Below are 18,411 nucleotides of genomic sequence, written 5' to 3' on the forward strand. Positions count from 1 at the left end.
AGCTGGACCAGAGTCTAAGAAACCCAGTGGTTGGTGGGGAAGGAAGGGGCAGAGAGGGAGACTGAGTCCTGATGAAGACGGCCTTTTGGACCACGATGAAGAGTTTGTGCCCCACCCATGGCTGGGAGCCAGCAATGCCAGGATTAGACTTGGATTTTACAGAAGTTACTATGGTGGCAGTTTGGAAGCTCTCTTGAGTGGGAAAAGGATAAATCAAGAAGCTTTGCAATAAAAAAGAGAATGATGAGGGCCTGAACAATGGAGAGGGAAAGGCAGCTTTTAAAGACTTTTGGAGGTGGAATCAATTCAGTCAGATAACTATGTTTATAGACAATGAAGAATGAGTCAGAAAATTTCTTGGCATATAATGTTTTAAATGAATGAAAGTACATCTTCAAGAGAGGGAAATTTTCCCCTGATTTCCCAGTAAGTGAAGGTCACAGCAGAGTGTAAGGCGGCAGCAGCGGCAGCCGACTCAGCTATGCTGAGCGCGTGAGAAACGGGAGCAAAGGAATACGTTCAAAAGTGTTCCAGCCTCTGCATCTGTACTGAATTTCTCTCACCTTAAATAAGGGAAGGTTAGAAATGAATTAGAAAAATATCAGCATGGTCTACTTTTGAAAGGTTGAGCTTTTTAGGAAGAAACGAGCTTGTTGTCACTTTTAAATAAGACCGAATATGACCTTGAATTAGAGAGAGATTAACCGCATGTCTGATTGGTGAGGGCCGCATCCCTAGCTGTACAGCACTCTCCTCACGGAAGCCAAGGACGGGCAGGTGGCTCCATTCTGCTGCCAGCTGATCATCTGGACCTCACTGGCAGGCATGGAAGCAAAAGGCAGAGAGGAAGTTGCAGATGGCAGGGAATATTAGAGAGTATTAGAAAGAAAGAAGAAAGTGTGGCTCAGAGTTATAAAATGTTGTCTATATTCCTATTTTGTGTGTGTGTGTGTGTGTTTGTGTCTGTGTGTAAATATAAATATAGCATTTCCCACCCATATTTTGTATCACCTTTGTTCGTCGACTGGCTGTGTTCTATCGCCAATCAAATGAGAAACACGTCGCATTACCTGCTCTTTGTTCCTCCACTGCAAGGATGTCTTGGTTAGCCGCTTTATTAAAATTCAAAACCAAAACAGTAATTTGCCTCGAGGATGAAAGAGTAAATGAAATGTAATTAGTGCTTTTACCAAACAGCAAATACAAATATGATGAACGTTTTCTTGTAAAGATGACAAACTGCATTCTTTGGGGGAAAAAAAAGATCTGATATTCTTCTTGGTGAGCTTCAGTCAGCTGATAAAGAGTAGCTAAAAATAGAGAGAGGAAAAAGATAAAGAATATGAATTACCAAAGCATAGTAGTTTGATATCACTACTCCTCTTAATTCTTTGTAGCCTTTTTATTACAGATGAACTGCATTAGAACAATTAATGGATTGTTACGCTTGACATTTTGTACTTTAGTCTGGAAATATTGGCATTAAAAACCAAAAGTCAAATTGCCATTTGAGTAATATTCTTAGATCTTCACAGAAATTTTTTCTTTAAGTAATAAGCTTGTGTTTCAAATAAGGCTTTATTTGATATGATTGCTCAAATTGTTTGATTATAAATTTTTCTAAAGCAGAATTAGAAAACTTCTAGCCTAGGCGTCAGAATTGGCGCTTGATTTGGTTTCCTCCTTAGAGAACTGTTCTTTTGGTATTAATACTGTATGTATACACGAGGAAATCATGCTGTGCTCTGGCTCTTCCAGAATGGAACATGAAAATTGGAGAGTTCATGTCATTGCTCGATGCAACACCCTTTGTGAGCTGTGGGTTACACTCTGATGTTTACAGGCCATGTAAATAGCAAGCTGTGGACTCCCATTTCATTTACCCTATTTCTCTGGCTTTCCGCATTTTTCTTCCCCCTGGTTCTTTCATCTTCCTGTTTGTTTCCTTTTGTCTCCTTACATTTCTTCCTCTCCATGGCTTTCCACCTCTGTTTAGTATGTGTTTCCCTCACCCATTCTATTTCTGACCCTCACTCCGGCCAGTCCCTGCCTGCTGGACTCCAGCCTTGGGGAGCTGTCCCTTTAAGAAGGGCAAAGGCCAGGTTGTGAGGAGGGTCTGGCCCTTTAGAAGCTGTGCTGGCGAAACCAACACTGTCAAAAGGACTGTTGCCTGACCACATCTTCATTCTGGCTTCTCTACAGAAGTTTTTTTTCTTTTAAAGATTTTAATGTCATATTCAACATATGACTCTAACACAAAAAATTTATATAAACAAAATAAACAAGCACTTTATGAATTAACTCCCTGTATGCTACCCCCTCAAAAGAAAACAAGGTTAGGTAGGTAAGTTCAAATTTAACACATTGTAAAATATTACCACATCCAGATTTCTTCATTCTTGAGAATACATTAAAGAAAAATTTCAGTTGCAAAGGAAAGCACACCACTTTTGGTTACACCCTAATATCTTTCTCAGGTTCACAGTAGTCTGGCAATAAGTCAAGCATATCTGTCCACAGCCCTGGGACACGGACTCTTCTGTTAAAACTTAGCACTTTAAAGAAAAAGTTACTTGAATTATGACTACACAAAAAATTTAAATTCTAAATGCGACCAACTAATCGTAACACCCTGAATTTCAGGAAATAAGGATGGCTCAGTAATCATAATCATCATGCATTTCATCCATTGCTACAGAACCATCCCTGTCCAACCTTACTGAGTTAGCAGGGAGCCTTCTCAGCATCTCTGCATTAGCATGTGAGTGGTTCACTTCGGGGAAAGCAGAGTCTTTCCAGGGGTACATAAAACATATTGTAGAGAATTTATCTTTTATCCCAAATTCTGTTCCACAGAGTCTCCCTCAGGCATCCGTCCTTCTTGGATTTCGGTGTTTCTTTGCCATATGTCTGTTTTTGCTCCCGTTTCGCAAACTGAATTTTAGTGTCTTGCTCATACCTCAATTCTCCTTTCCTTTCCTTTGGTTTTCAGCTTTGTATTTCCTGCCTTGGAGTCAGCCAACCCCTCAGCAAATTGCAGCAGCACCATCCTCAAATAGACATATCTGTAGAACATCTTAATATAGTGTTTGCCAGTGATGTTTATATCAGAAAATTTAAGAAAATAAGATGCAGAAAAAGTCTCTCAAGTTCCACTCCCTCTACATGCAGTAGAGCAGAATCCCTGGTGGAAATTTTGAAGTCGGTGGAGGGGGTGTGCATCTAAGATGTTGCTGTGACACTGGGAGACTTCAGGTGTCATTCTCATGTGTTACTGCATACAAAACATCTGTCAATCATATTGCTTAATGACTAGTAAGGAAGTGGTATTTTGGCATTTTACATTTATTTTACATGATGGGTTGTTACTTATATGTTGACATTTTACTCAGTTTTAAAACTAGTTAGTTTTATTTAGGAAATCAGTCGGGGCGGGGAGGGGTTGAGTGATAGGTAATGCATTACTCCAAAAGATTGGGGAATGGGTTTCTGTTGAGAATTTTCATGTAGAACAGCTGTTTTCCAAAATAGGTTATGACCGTTAGGAGGGAGATGCTTCTATCTCCAGATCTGACCGCTTCTCACACTACTGTTCCCCCTGGTCCCAGCCTCCATCATCTCTTCTCTGGATCCTGTAATGAGCCCCCAGCTTCCACCCCTGCCCCTCCAGTCTGTTCCCCACACAGTGGGCAGAATAGTCCTGCTAAAAATGTAAGTCAGTTCACAGCACGCCTGCGCTTAGAACATAGCAGTAGCTCCCGTTTAAATCAAAGAGGAAGCCAGACTTCATTCATTGGTCCACGAGACCCTTCTCTTTCTCTCTTTTTCTTTTCCTCTATCTCTGTAATGTAGATCATAATGTGAAATTAAAGTATATATATTTATAAGTTGTTGGATTTTTTTGAGTAATGTTTCACATTTTCCATCTCAAATTAAAAACGTGTAAATTTTTTATATTCCTCTTAAGAAAAACAAGATCAAGTTGCATATGATTTTTAAAATTTTTAATTGTTTCTGCAGTAAATGGCCTTCACTAGACAGACAGACACTCCTATTTTAAGAGGATGTATTTCTTGATCTCTGAAATGAAGATAATAATACCTACCAATAATACCTAAAAGGCTCAAAGCAGTCTTTCTCTCGGATTTCTCCTATTAGCTCATTTATTGTCCCCCATATCTCCATTACTTGGTGTTCTTTCTCCTTGCCTAGCTCCTCTCCTTAGGCCTAAATTTATCTGTCTTTCTTTGAGTGGCTTTTTTAGCCAGTGAAAAACACTATTGTCTTTTTTTCCCATTACACCTTTACATATGTGCAGAAACTTTCGTCCACTCGAATATACTGTGACATGATTGGTAAAGTTGTTCATGGATCAATGGTTAAATGATTAATTTATGGATTTGCAACAAAATTTCAAATAAAATTTCTCCCTAGAAAGATAAAGCAAAAAGTAAGAGGAAAAGTAGACGATTTTGTTAAGGAAGGGCCTTCTCTGGGAGTGGAGCAGGGGAATGGGTGGGGTGGAGGGATTGTTGTGTGATTAATCTACATTTAATTTTTTTGATGGAATCTAAAATTTCAGATAGATAAATCTGCTTTTCTCACAATCTGTGGCTTATATGTCAGTTTTCCTTAATAACTTTTACCTATGTGTATATCACCCAACTAGAAATTTTTATTAATGTTTCTTATAAGTATTTCTTTATAGCGTTTCCCAAATATATATATATTAGATTGTATGTATATAATGTTACATATTTACTTTGCAAGGAAGATACTTAAATATATTACTTCTATTTTATTTATATAGATAGAGAGAGAACAAGAAATGTATCTACATTTGGATTCTTTGTTTTGTTTTTACATAAAAGGAACTTATATACCACACAGTTGAGCTTTTTGTTTATTTCTGTGGATTCCTTTTCTCTTCAGGTGATTTATGGCATCATTTAAATTTAACTTTATGTTTGAAGTCTTTGCTTCTGCAAAATTGTAATTCATATATTGGTATCATTGATGTTTGCCAATAATCAATTGCAAGTTTATTTCAGTGCAATTTGAGTTATCTGTGTAAAAATGTTGGCAAATATGAACTCAGAATGTTAGAATTATTTGGAAAACTTTGTGATTTCCTTCATTTTTAAAAATTTATAGTCATTCATTTAAAATTGATTTTTCATTTTTTGTCTAATAGTTCAAGAAAAGTGAACAGGTCAAATAGGCAGATCCCAGGTGCTGTGATTGGTTGGCCTTTACATGGGTCTTGCACATAGGATTTAATAAAAGGTGACCCGAAATTCAGAAATGTAATCTGTAAGACACTCAGGAAAGCAATTGCTTTAAGCATAGTCTTGTCAGTATTGTATGATGGCCATTCTGCAACTGTAATTTTTTGTGTATCTGTCAAAAGATGTAAGCTATATTCAATAATGATGATAGCAAGAATTTGAGAGTTCATGTACATTTCTTTTTGTCATAGGAAGGTCAGCCTTTTGAAAAGAGAGAGAAATTAGCATTTCTTCAGAATTTTATTTCCCTCGTTTGTGGCTATCTCTTAATTCCAGCATTTTACTGTATTTAATAAACAGGCCAAATATACATTTTATTTATTTGGTGGGGAGGTGATGAAACTTTACAAATTTCAACTGGCATTGTACTTTGCTGATAAGAATGGGAGTTTGCACGGCTCTGAAGAGATTACATGAAGTAGAATTGGAAAGCAAATTGTATTTACAGCAGATGGGATGATGTTCCTAATAGGTGTTCAGAATAGACTGTTCACTCGTATTCTGCTGAGCCTTACTAGAAATAACTTCATTTCAAAAAAGGACAAATCTGATTTGTCAGATTTGAGGGTAAAAGCATTCCCTCTCCACAGATGCTCATCCAAAGGGTTTATGTTAAATTTTCCTGATGGGCACACAGCTGTATTTTATGCTGTATCTGTATAAACTGGTAATGTATAGAATAAAAATCTAAATAGTATACCTGATTGCTTCATGCGCTAACCATTTAGATTACTAGATTTAGATCTACGATTTTGGAAGAGATGTTGCAATATGATGTTCTGACAATAACTGTCAAAATCATAATACTAGGATCTATTTTCAACTTGTTGTCTAGTTAAAGTTATTGAAATTCACAGTTGCTAGGTCAGAAAGATCACTTACTATCTCTTGACATCTGTGGTTTAATGCTGACCTCAACAGCTACTGTATAATGACAGAATTATCACAGTGTTCAAGCTGCAGAAGTGCAACGTGCTGCATGATTTAATGCATTTCCTGTCTGGAATGAGATGACAAGGCCAGCAACCATGAGCTACAGTGGTTTAGAAGAAACTTAATTCCTAATTTTTCTTTCTCTTTTCCCCATTCCTTTTAGATTTTGGATTTGGTAAAAGGGACACATTACCAGGTAGCCTGTCAGAAGTACTTCGAGATGACACATAACGTAAGTAAATTTTTAGACTTTATAGCCTCGTTCTTTGTCTTTTGTTACTCTGTGTTTCATTCAGCGTTTTTAGTTGCAGCATGAGAAACCACTCCAGCTATTTTCAGCAGAAAGGGATTTATTACACGGTATTAGGTTGCTTATAAAATTCATAGAAGGGCCAGAGAATTAAGCTTGACGCTATAGAACCAGGAATATTGTAACTAGGAGAAGCTACAGCACAAGAAAACGTTTCTTTGCCACAGCTGCCACCCACCACTCCACATCTAGAGATGAGACCTAGGGTCGGTAAACTTTTTGTGTAACGTACCAGATTATAAAAGTTTTGGGCTTTTTGGTCCATATGCTCTCTGTCACAACTGCTCAGCTCTACTGTTGTAGTGCAAACGCAGCCAGAGACAATATTTAGATGAGCAGGCCTGGCTGTGTTCTAGTAGAACTTCATTTACAAAAACGGACAGTGTGCCGGATTTGACCCTTAGGCCTCAGTTAGCCAACCCCCCGGAGTAGATCTAGAACTTTTGCCACAGCTGCCCAGAAGAACCAAAGGCTTTTGCCATTTTCCTTGCAGAAAATCTGATCCTTTAACTTGTGGCTGCCGCATCATGTTGTTCTAATCTACTTCCCACGTCTCGTATCTATCTGCATGGCAGAACCTAGCTTACATGGTGGACCCTCAACTGCAAGGAGTCTGGGATATGTGTTTGGTTTTTATCTTGCCAGCCTCCTTCGTACAAGATGGCCTGCTAGTAGGTTCTGAAAGGTGTACAACAAGAGTCACAAACTCAGAGGCCTATGAAGGTCAGGCAAATAACCCAAAAAAGTGAAGCTGGCTGAGATTAACAGCAGACAGTATAGTAGGAGCTGTGGTGCCCTCAAGAACTCATGTCCTGTTAGAGGCATTCACATGAATAAGTTTTCAGACCCTGTACAGGCCGACAAAACACATCTGCAGGTCAAATTCAGCCCACTGACCCCCCGTTTGCAACCACTGACGCTGATCATGGCTTCCTAGCCTAGGACAGACAGCCAAGAATGGACTTGGAGGTCCATACACCTCTTGAAACAATTTTTTTATGAGTATGTATATACATTTTTTCTTGGATTCTGTGGTACTTCTCAGGTTTCAAAGGGATCCATGACCCTCCCAAGAAAGATACTGTGTTTATTGAATCCGTCATCAGCTACTATGCTATGCTGTTTCATGAGTATTTTCGTGTTTTATATTTAGTTTTCGTGAAATAATTTTTTTTTTTTTTTTTGTGAGGAGATCAGCCCTGTGCTAACATCCGCCAATCCTCCTCTTTTTTTGCTGAGGAAGACGGCCCTGGGCTGACATCCGTGCCCATCTTCCTCCACTTTATATGGGATGCCGCCACAGCATGGCTTGCCAGCAGTGCGTCGGTGCGCGCCCGGGATCCGAACCAGCGAACCCCGGGCCGCCGTAGCGGAGCGCGCGCACTTAACCGCTTGCGCCACCGGGCCGGCCCCTTTCGTGAAATAATTTTTCTATTGTGGTTCTATAGTTGCAGAATTTCTTGATAAAATATTTCATAGGGAAAATATATCCTATAATATTACCAATAATGAAAATAATAATATCAGCCAACATCTATAGATCCCTTAATGCATGCCCAGCACAGCACTAAGTACTCAGGGCACATTAGCTCTTTGATCCACTTCACAGTACTACAGCTAGGTACTGTTTTAGCCCCATTTATGAATAAAGCTTAGAGCAGCTGAGCAACCTGTGTAAAGTCATACTACTTATATGGGATGGAACTTGGATTTGAACCAGGCTGTTGAGTTACCCATCTAAAGCTTATGAGCCTAACCATGACTGTGCTGTTCTATAGGATCTGGTACTGAATTTGTAATAATGATTGTTGAGGTCATTAGCATTTTCCTGTCTAGATTCATGATCCAAATTTCATAGTTTACATTTAAAAAAAAACCCTGAGGTTCAGCAGTTCTATGTGACCATGACTTGCCCAAGGTATCACAACTGGTTAATGGGGGATCTGGAGGAGGAACCCCAGTCTACCTGTGGAACCCCAGTCTGCTGTGGGTCTAGTCCTCTTTCTGTTACACCTAAATGTGGAAAATATCATTCTTATTTAAAAACAAGGAATTTGTTTTTACAAAATTTAAAGGACTAAACATCAATAAAATAGTAGACATTAGTTCTCATCAGTTTTATCAGAACAGAAATCTTGCCAGATAAGCCACATATGTTTGATATTTTCAGCACCAGTTTTGCATGACACTTTCCCTCGAAGACTGTATTCCTTAATTTCTATGCTCAGCTTGACAGTTTTAATTTCATATATGTTCTTAATTAAAAGGGTCCACAAATAATTAAGAGGCCTCTGAACTTTCACAAATTGAGGTCTATTATTCAACCTCTTTCTTTTTTTTGTTATGAAAATTAGATTTAAACATTGAGTTTGTGACCTAATCACTAAAAAATAAGAAGTATTTTTCTTTTTAGTTTTCAAATCTGCTTTTGTAGTATCTCTCCTATTGATTATTCCTACAAGAGTATTACTACTATTGTTAATTTTTAAAACTTGCCTTAGATTAATGAAGATATTGAAAAGACGTGTCTAAATCCTCCCACATATAGAAATTGTCTAACTTAAACCACACATAAATCAATGAAATAAAAAGGCTTTTGTATTCACTAGATGTCTCATTATAGATTTGTAGATGTGAATATCTTTTCATATTTTTTCTAGTTTAATTTAAAAATAGAATCTATTTTTATTGTCAGGTTTCTGCCATCCTGCCTGCTGTCCCCTTCACCCATTAGAAAAAAATTCCTGTTTATTTTCCTGAGGCCTCTGTGATCAAACTCACTTTAATGAAAGTTTTGAAACTGAACCAGTTAATTGATACCATTTGCAGCAGCACTGTGATCATTCCATATGGCTTTTTTGGTAATACCAGCTGCCTCATTATAAGCTGTCATTGCAAAACTTCTTGATTAAAACCCGAATATCCCAAAGGTAAAACAATATTGCTTCCATTCCTTCAAAATCTACATTTGCTGTGGCAGAAATACGAGACCCGTGTTTGTGTGAAGGTCATTGTCTGTAAAATGTGTTGATTCCAAGCAAATGTTCACAAGATAGCCACTTAGTATATGTCAAAAGCTGGCCTGTTGAAACCAGTTTTCCTCAGTATTTTTAGGGAGCAATGTTTTGTATTGCAGTGTATTTTTTTCTTTCGTCATACTCCATGTGTAAATGAAAACACAGGGCCTTGTGTAGATTAATCTCTGAATTTTAATTGAAAATAGTTTCTTTAGAAATAGACCTCTTTAGGCACTGAGTCATTCTGGAAACTTATTTTCCAAATAGCTGAGCATAATTTTTTTCCCCACTATATAAATCTTTACAGAAATCTTGTTAAAATCTATCACACATTTTCCTGCAATCTTGAACAGGACATACCAAATACAGTTAAGCTATTTTATAATAACTCCAGGCCATTATTGTGGATATCAGTTAGAATACTGGATGACTGCAGTAGCTCCTAATGCATTTCCTAGCATCTGCAGCACATGCCCCATTCCAGTTCTTTCTCCTCCACACAGCTGCTAGAGTGATCCTTAAAATACAAGAATCTTATCATTTTGGTAAGCTGCTTAAAAAAAACCTTAAAAGACTTCCTCATTGCTCTGAAGATGAAATCCAAAATTTATAATGTAGCCTATGAAGACCTCCACCCCACCACCCCATAGACTCCAACTATAGTGATTTTGTTTCAGATCCTTTATAGCACTTTGGGACTTCCAAGCTAATATGGCAGAAAGAAAATGCATCACAAAATTTCCCTCTCCCAATACTCAACGAAATGTGCAAAACATAATAAAAGACCATCAACCACAAAGAAAAACATCACCAATGGGAATAAAATAAGAAAAAAGGCAAGGAAAGAAACAGAAGATTCATAGCAGACAAAATTGTGAAAATTCCCACCTGATATTTCCAGATCTAGAATGAAGCAAACTGAGTGTTCCTGTCTTTTTTTTAATGAGGAGTAAAGGAAACAACTACTGACCCTTAAGCAGAAATAATGAAATGGGAGATTTAGATGTGGATAACTCTCTTTCTCTATTTTTTCTAATTTGATTTTAAAGTAAAATCTATTTTCATTCTGTTTGGTTTATGTTCCTTCCTTACCCCCAAAGAAACTCTTAAGTTTATTTTCCTGAGCAAGATGAAAGGAAACTGAATGGCCACCACTTACATTTCCTTCAGCCAAAAATAAAAGTGAAAGAAAGAAAGCACTTAAAAGACAAAGAACCTATCCTAGAAGAAAATACAATCCAGTCAACAGAAGTAAACTTCATAATTTCATCATGCTGTTAAGTAACTTAATAGACCATAAGTTTAGTAAAGTGAGCTTAACAAAAGGAGTTAAGAAAGGACAATTGCAGACTTAAGAGAAAGTTGAGAAATGTAACATCACTCAGAACTGTGGTACAGGCCCTCCTTTCAAGACCCCTGGCACTGTTTTAGTTGGGTAATAAAAATATTAGTTAAAATGGGGATTCATTAAAAATATGTACATTCCAGGGCCTCCCTGGTGGCGTAGTGGTTGGGTTCACGTGTTCTGCTTTGGCAGCCCAGGGTTCGCCGGTTTGGATCCTGGGCACGGACCTGCTCACTGCTCATCAAGCCATGCTGAGGAGGCGTCCCACATACAAGAGCTACAGCTCTACAACTATGATACACAACTATGTACTGGGGCTTTGGGGAGGATAAAAAGAAAAAGAGCAAGATTGGCAACAGATGTTAGCGGAGCACCAATCTTCCTAGAAAAAAAAACGTACATTCCTTAAACATTATATTTTAAGGTTAAAACATTTAAATGTCATTTATTTGCTGATCTTTTGATGTAAGGGCAAGATCTTTCGTTTGAGTATAGTTTTAGGATTGGAATTTGATTTCATGTTTTTTTGTTAAACCATATCCATAATACACCATCAGCAGTTTCCAGTTTGGGTTTCTTTAAAGTTGAAAAGGAACTTAATGATACATACAAAGCAATATGATTTTTTTCCCTAATCCTTTTGGGAATTCAACTTTTTTTTTTTTTTTTTTTGTGAGGAAGATCAGCCCTGAGCTAACATCCATGCCAATCCTCCTCTTTTTGCTGAGGAAGACCGGCTCTGAGCTAACATCTATTGCCAATCCTCCTCCTCCTTTTTTTTTTTCCCCAAAGCCCCAGTAGATAGTTCTATGTCATAGTTGCATGTCCTTCTAGTTGCTGTACGTGGGACACGGCCTCAGCGCGGCCGGAGAAGCGGTGCGTTGGTAGTCGGTACGCGCCCAGGATCCGAACCCGGGCCGCCAGTAGCGGAGCATGCGCACTTAACCACTAAGCCACGGGGCCGGCCCCTCAACTTTTTTTTAAGTGACTTGCCTTTCTTGAGTCTTTCCCAAAGCATTTAATTTAGATTTCATAGAACCAATGACTCTTTATTTTTATATTCACATTTCTTTGGTTTTCCCAATAGCAACCCTATGACATAGCCGCTATTATTATCTCCATTTCATTGATGAGGAAACTGAGGCTTATAAAGATCAGCAGATTTCACTTTGTCCACATTGAAGTCTAATAATTCAGTTTAATCCAGAGTCATCTGTGATGACAGATATATTGAAATTTTAACAACTTGAAGCAAGGTATAGAAAATCCCCAATATGTAATTATAGCACAAGGTGCTATAATAATATATATTTTGCGTGAAATAATTTATCACTATTTTAAAATAATCTTTATAGCTAAGTTTAGCTCTAGAAATAATATTGATAATGATATGATTGTAAGTTTATTTGACTTTGCATAAAACCTCTTAAAACAGATTTCAGAGCAACTGAGTGATCTAGTCAAAAGGCCTGAATTCTAATACAGACAAAACCAGTTACTAGTTCTGTGACTTTGCGTAAACCATGTAATCTCTTTAGGCCTCGGTTTCCTAATCTGTACATGGAGGAAGTTCAACTTAAAGGATCCCCAAGGTCTTTCCGATGTCTAATGTTCTCTATTTATAAAACTTAAAGCCTCTGATTGAAATGTGCTAGGCAATAAACTTACTTTTCATGCAACACTTTGTAAAATGCAAACTTTATATTGGATCTCCCAGTTTTTAATGAATTGGGTGAAAAATCAGATATAATAAGTTCACAAGTGACTCCATTACTAATAAAAATTACAGATGTATCCATAAAACATTCAGGAAACATTTTGAAATTAAGCAGCAAAGTAGCAGATAAAAATTTGTTCTTAGTGATCTGGGTAATAACTCTTAGAATAAATCAGTCTGTACTCTATCAATCTGCTATACACTGAAGTTACTATAAAGTTATTAGCCCAACATGTATTAACTGACTAAAGAAAATCAGATGATCCTGGGGTACTCAAGTAATTATTACCAGAAAAGACTTTGTTTCTGCTTATTGGTCTACCTGTTAGGAGGATTCGTTCTAGACCATGATAGCAACTCCTTTAACCCCCTGCTAATCAATTTTAATCTATCATCAGATTATTCATAGCTCTAATCTCATCACCTGCCTTCTTCAGGATTTTAGTGACTCCCTGCTGCACACAGAATTCAGTCTAGCCTACTTACCCTGGTTTTCAAGGCTCTCAGGTCTGGCCCTAGCCTGTCTTTCCAACCTCATTTCCTATTATTCCCCTTTCTGTGCCTTTCACACCACACCATCTGAACTCCTTGCTTTCCCGGGACATTCCCTCTGACTGTGCTCAGGGGGTCCTGCTGCTTGGATTGCCCTTGACCTCATTATCCCAGCTTTTCACTTTCTCCATCTTTCCAGACTCATCTCCTATAGCGCTTCCCTCACAAAGGCTTCCTTGGTCTCTCCAGCCAGAATCTCTCTCTAACATGGAGTATAATAGGACTTAATCTGTGACCCTTATCACTTCTTCATTCTTGATAGAGGTTTTTAAGTATATGACTTACTAGACTGGAAATTTCTTTAGAGTTAATCAAATGCATTCTTGAATGCTAAAAAACTACTGGCTCATAACATGGCTTTGTTCATAGTAAGTCTTCAATTAGTACGTGAAATGTATGACGGGTATACATACACTGGTTAGTTCTGGGCTCGACTGACCATATAGTTATTAAATACTATGTGCAAGTCACTTCAGCACAAAGAGTGAGACATAAAAAGATTGATATAAGACAGATGAACAAAAGAAGTATAATCACTTAAGTTTATAAAAAATATGAAGTGAAAATACTGCCTAACAAAAAAACAGCAAACTAACTAACTCAAGCAAAATAGTATTCTTTGTGTTGTCAACTCTAGCTGCAGAAGGCAGGGAGGCCAGGGATTCGAGTCAGGTTGAGTGTTATGTGTGATCAACTCAGTCTGACACACTGGTTGAATGTGAAGAATGTGACTCATGCAGGAGGTTCACATTCAGGAGACACTTCCTTGTGAGTGTTGTCTTGCTCGCATGTCACACCCCAGTAGAAAACACCAAGAGTTGGTAAAGGTTTACACGTTTTAAGGGATGAATACAATATAAAATTATTGACCTTGTCACAAGGACATGGCAGCAGAGCATACTGGTTATAAACATGGACTCTGCTAATTTGTATCCCATCTCCAGCCCTGCCAGGGTATGATCTTGGGCAAGTTACTTAATCCCTCTCTCTCTCAGATGCCTTATCAGAAAAACTGGGAAGTTGTTGATAGTCTACCCTCAGAGGGCTCTTGTGGGAGTTAACTGAGTATATACATGTGTGTGAATGAGTGTGTGCATGTTTATGCCACTTAGAATAGTGTCTGGCACATAGTAGACTTAAATAAGTGCTTGCTCCTTACTGTTAAGGAATGTATTTTTGTTCACCATTTGTACATTTTAGAATCAAAATGTGGAAAGAATAGTACTTGCTTAATCTTCAAATACAAAAGTTACTGCTATCCTCAGAAAGGCTCACTGAGTCTTAAAGGCACAGAGTAATGGATAATTTGAAATGATATTCACAATTTAAAGTTTAGTGATAGTATTTGAGAAAAGAAATAGCATGAAACTGTGAACCTAATCATGTTTGCATTAAGCCACGATGAAAATTATGAAAAGAAAAAGATTTTCTATGAAAGGTAAGACCAGGGAAAGCCCAAGATTTGAATGAAGAAATTACATTAAATTAGGTTGCTTTTTACGAGTTTGTATTATACTAAATGAGATTACATATGCTAGACTTGTAAATAAACTCTAAAATATGAATAGTGTCAGAGACCAGTTTCAAAGTTGTGTCTGTATTTATATCCATTCTCTGTGGTTCTAGAATGTTTAAAGATTGCCCCCTCCTCTTTTTTTTTTTTTAACCAAATGTTTACTGACTGACAATATGCCAGGCATTTTGCTTGGAGCTGCCTTGGAGCCATCTGAGATGTTGAGCAGGAGTTGGATATGGAACTAGGGTTGGATGGGCAGCTGGAGCTAAGTGCAGAGGTTTGGGCTGGAAATATAAAAGCAGGAGCCATTCATGTTTAGGTGGTGGTCGAACCTCCCTCTGAATGAAATCATGTAAGCGGGGGATTCAGTGTTAAGAACGAGAACTGCTGGGATCCGTGTTTCAGGTATTAATCAGGTTTTGAATGAGGTCTGGGGTGGTTCTTGAAGCCCATTTGTTTATGCTTTTGTGGTGTGTTCATGCGCTATACATTTGCTTCCCTGTACAGGTGGATGATTGTGGCTTTTCTTTGAGTCATCCTAATCAGTTCTTTGTCGAGAGCCAACGGATTCTAAATGGTGGTAAAGACATCAAGAAGGAATCCATCCCACCAGAAACTCCTCAACCCAAACCAAGTGTCCAGAAAACCAAGGATGCATCCTCTGCTCTGGCCTCTTTAAATTCCTCTCTGGAAATGGATATGGAGGGACTAGAGGATTATTTCAGTGAATGATTCTTGGGCCGTTAGGAACCATTTTACCTCAGGAGCTTTCATTTCCTTTTTTAAGATTTTGCCGTTTTCTTTTTTAACCTTTTTGTCTAACAGCTCCCTCCGCCCCAACCCAGTCGACCCACATGCACACACACTTCTTAGGAAAACAGTCTTGCAGGTAAAAACAAAGACCTCCACTGTGTTTTGGTTTAGCAAAAGGGAAGAGAAAGAGTTTCTCTTGAAATCCAACACTTGAATGGTGTGACTTAGTCCTGTTTTAGGAGATAAAATAGCTTTCTGGACTGATTACAGTCCTCTAGAACAATACAGCTGAAAATGCCTTTTGTTTTAATCCTTATCACTAATTTTGACCTAATCCTTTTCTGGACCATTTTTTGTTAATAAATATCAAAATGTATATGAGTGTGTCTGTGCTTAATTGCAATAGTCATGTTACGTCATAACAGATTGGACATTATCTCAGTTTTTAAAGTGGTATTTGGGAATATCCAACATACTTCCAGTCACCAATAAAGATTTTAAACTCCTTTTTCTTTTTCCTTTTTTCCCTTGAGTTGGCCATTCGTGGTTATTCCACATCAGCAGGGAGAACTTTTGCCCCTTTGAGCGGCAGCAAACTCTACTGAAATGAATTGTGACGTGGGAATTAAGAGAAACAGAATTTGTATGGTCAGTTACAGTATTAACAGATAAAAGTGTTTTATTATGTAAAATGATGGTAGTCCTTATTGCTGTCATTTTCCATTCACTCTGTGGGCAGGTCCATGTGAGAAGAGACAGTTACTAAAGCAAGAAGGTTGTAAGGAGAATCTGAGTGTTGCTTCATTCCACCCTCCAACTTCCACACCTTATTGTTTCTGTGGTAGCTGTGAATTGCCCAACAGGTTTGGTAAATTCATTAACTTCAGTCCTGAACATTCTGATACTTATGGTAGCCGCCTCCTCCCAAGGCCAGCAGTGGAATTGAGTAGATGTTGCAGATGATTTCAGACATGCTGGATTAATGCCTGCTCTCTCTGCCCGCCTTTGGCCGGCAGGGACTGCCCTTCATGCCTGTCGGAGCAGTGTCCTTGTGGACGCCCCTGTGCAGCGCTCAGTCTCCTCCTCATGCCTCCACTCACTCACCCAGGGGATCTGGGGCTCTTAGAAGAGAGACCCGGGTTGAAATGTAACCCTCCCTCACCTATTACCTTGGATTATATAAAAATATTCCTCTATTTCTGTCCTGTTTTCCTAGTGAGGAGGGGACCTTTTCCTCGATCCTCTAGAATCAGCCACTAGCGAAATTGAAAAGAGGACATTATATTCCTAAAACTGGACTGTTAGAGGCACCACATTTTAAATCCAGTGAAAAACTGCAGCAACATGAAAAGGCACTAAACAGGATCAGATCATCAGAACCTAAAAATGTCAGCTGATCGGGTTTTTATTTTAAGCTGCTGAGCAAAGATTTCTTGGAATATTTAGTAACATATAATTAAATGAGATACTATCTGAACCTTTACTTGTCTTTGTGAATTATTATTACCTAGTTCAGAAAATAGTATTATTCCACTACAAATTACCCCTATAAATCTCTCCCTTCTGAAACCATCTGCTTATCCTTTTATTGTGTATGGTTCTCAACAGGACTCTGATGTCTGCCTACCACTTTATCCATGAACTACAAAACCGCAAGCCTTTTTTTTTTTAAACGTTAAGAACAAGTGCTACATGGGGCTGTTTTAATCACTGAATTACGTTAGCTTTAGAAAGCCAAGCATAGAAGTGAAGGTCTCTGTTATGTTAAAAGAAGGGAAATGTTAGACGCAGTCTCAGTGCTGTAGTTCAGTGAGAAATCTTATGAGAGGATATTTCATATCTGGCAACATTTTGCAAGGCTATCTTTTTCTTCTGCCTCATGTTCTCCTTCTTTTATGAAGCCTGGGCTCCCACGAGCTGAAAGGACAGAGCCATTAACAGCACAGTAGCTGTGTCTCAGCTGACTGTTTATTTTATACTGGCAGCCCCAAGAATTTGTCATCCTACTTGAATGCTTTATGTGTCTAGTCAAACTCCGAAATAACACTAGTTTAAATATTTGTTGTATTGCAAGTTCAATTTCTTTGTAATAAGGTCTGGTCTCCTGTCATGTATTATACAGAAGAATATATAAATATTTTGTGAACTCTATAGATTAGAGGATGGGGTTAGAGGTTTATATAAGAAGATAGAAATTCATGTCTTTCTGGTGCTTTTTGGAGTTGGAAAAAGCAATTTTTTTTTCATGCTTCACAGGCCTTGACAATTTTGATTTGTTTTCTTTGAAAGCAGACCTGTTTGAATCGGATGATGTAGGAAGAAGCCAAAAGAAAAAAATCAAAAGCCAGCAGCCTCTTTTCAAAACAGTAGCCAATGAAAAAGAATATGAATCTTCCAGCTTCTTTTAACTTCTAGTCTTGTATTACCTCTTCAAAGAGGAGAGGCTGTATGAGTATCAGAGACAAAAGGAAAAACAGCAGAAGAAAGAGACAAGGTTGGAAATTTGTAGCTGGTTGAAGCTCGGACATTGTTAGTGGCGATTCTATCATATTTCTTTTATGTTGTTTCCTATAATGTTTCTCCCTCTGCCCATACAGTACAAAACTCTTTTTTTTTTTTTTTTTTTAAAGATTTTATTTATTTATTTTTTCCCCCCAAAGCCCCAGTAGATAGTTGCGTGTCATAGCTGCACATCCTTCTAGTTGCTGTATGTGGGACGCGGCCTCAGCATGGCCAGAGAAGCAGTGCGCCGGTGGGAGCCCGGGATCCGAACCCGGGTCGCCAGCAGTGGAGCGCGCTCACTTAACCACCAAGCCACGGGGCCGGCCCCAGTACAAAACTCTTAATTGCAATGTGCATAAAAGAACACTAGGAAAGATTTTAAATAAACTTTTTAGGACTGCTTAAACTATTACAGAGTCATAAAACTGAATAGTTATAGGTTTTGAATGAGAGGGAGCAAAACAAAGCAATGGGAAAG

The 18,411-nt window shown here is 38.2% G+C and overlaps 1 protein-coding gene and 1 long non-coding RNA gene across 3 annotated transcripts in view; one reads left to right on the top strand and one right to left on the bottom strand.

The window, feature by feature from the left end:
• Positions 1-15,807, top strand: part of PRIM2 (DNA primase subunit 2) — a 270,879-nt gene extending 255,072 nt beyond the window's left edge. For both annotated transcript variants that reach the window (XM_087438764.1, XM_004423993.3), the window contains exons 13-14: positions 6,385-6,453; positions 15,186-15,807. In XM_087438764.1, coding sequence (XP_087294890.1) covers positions 6,385-6,453; positions 15,186-15,410 — 294 coding nt within the window. In that variant the 3' untranslated portion in view covers positions 15,411-15,807. The remainder of the gene's footprint in view (positions 1-6,384; positions 6,454-15,185) is intronic.
• LOC147915737 (uncharacterized) overlaps positions 1,100-18,411 on the bottom strand; it is a 36,628-nt gene continuing 19,316 nt past the window's right edge. The window contains exon 2 of the long non-coding RNA XR_015554168.1: positions 1,100-1,310. This is a non-coding gene — a long non-coding RNA (uncharacterized LOC147915737). The remainder of the gene's footprint in view (positions 1,311-18,411) is intronic.

The sequence above is a fragment of the Ceratotherium simum genome, chromosome 13 (assembly GCF_057802395.1).
Source record: "Ceratotherium simum simum isolate JZ-2026a chromosome 13, ASM5780239v1, whole genome shotgun sequence".
NCBI lineage: Eukaryota > Metazoa > Chordata > Mammalia > Perissodactyla > Rhinocerotidae > Ceratotherium > Ceratotherium simum.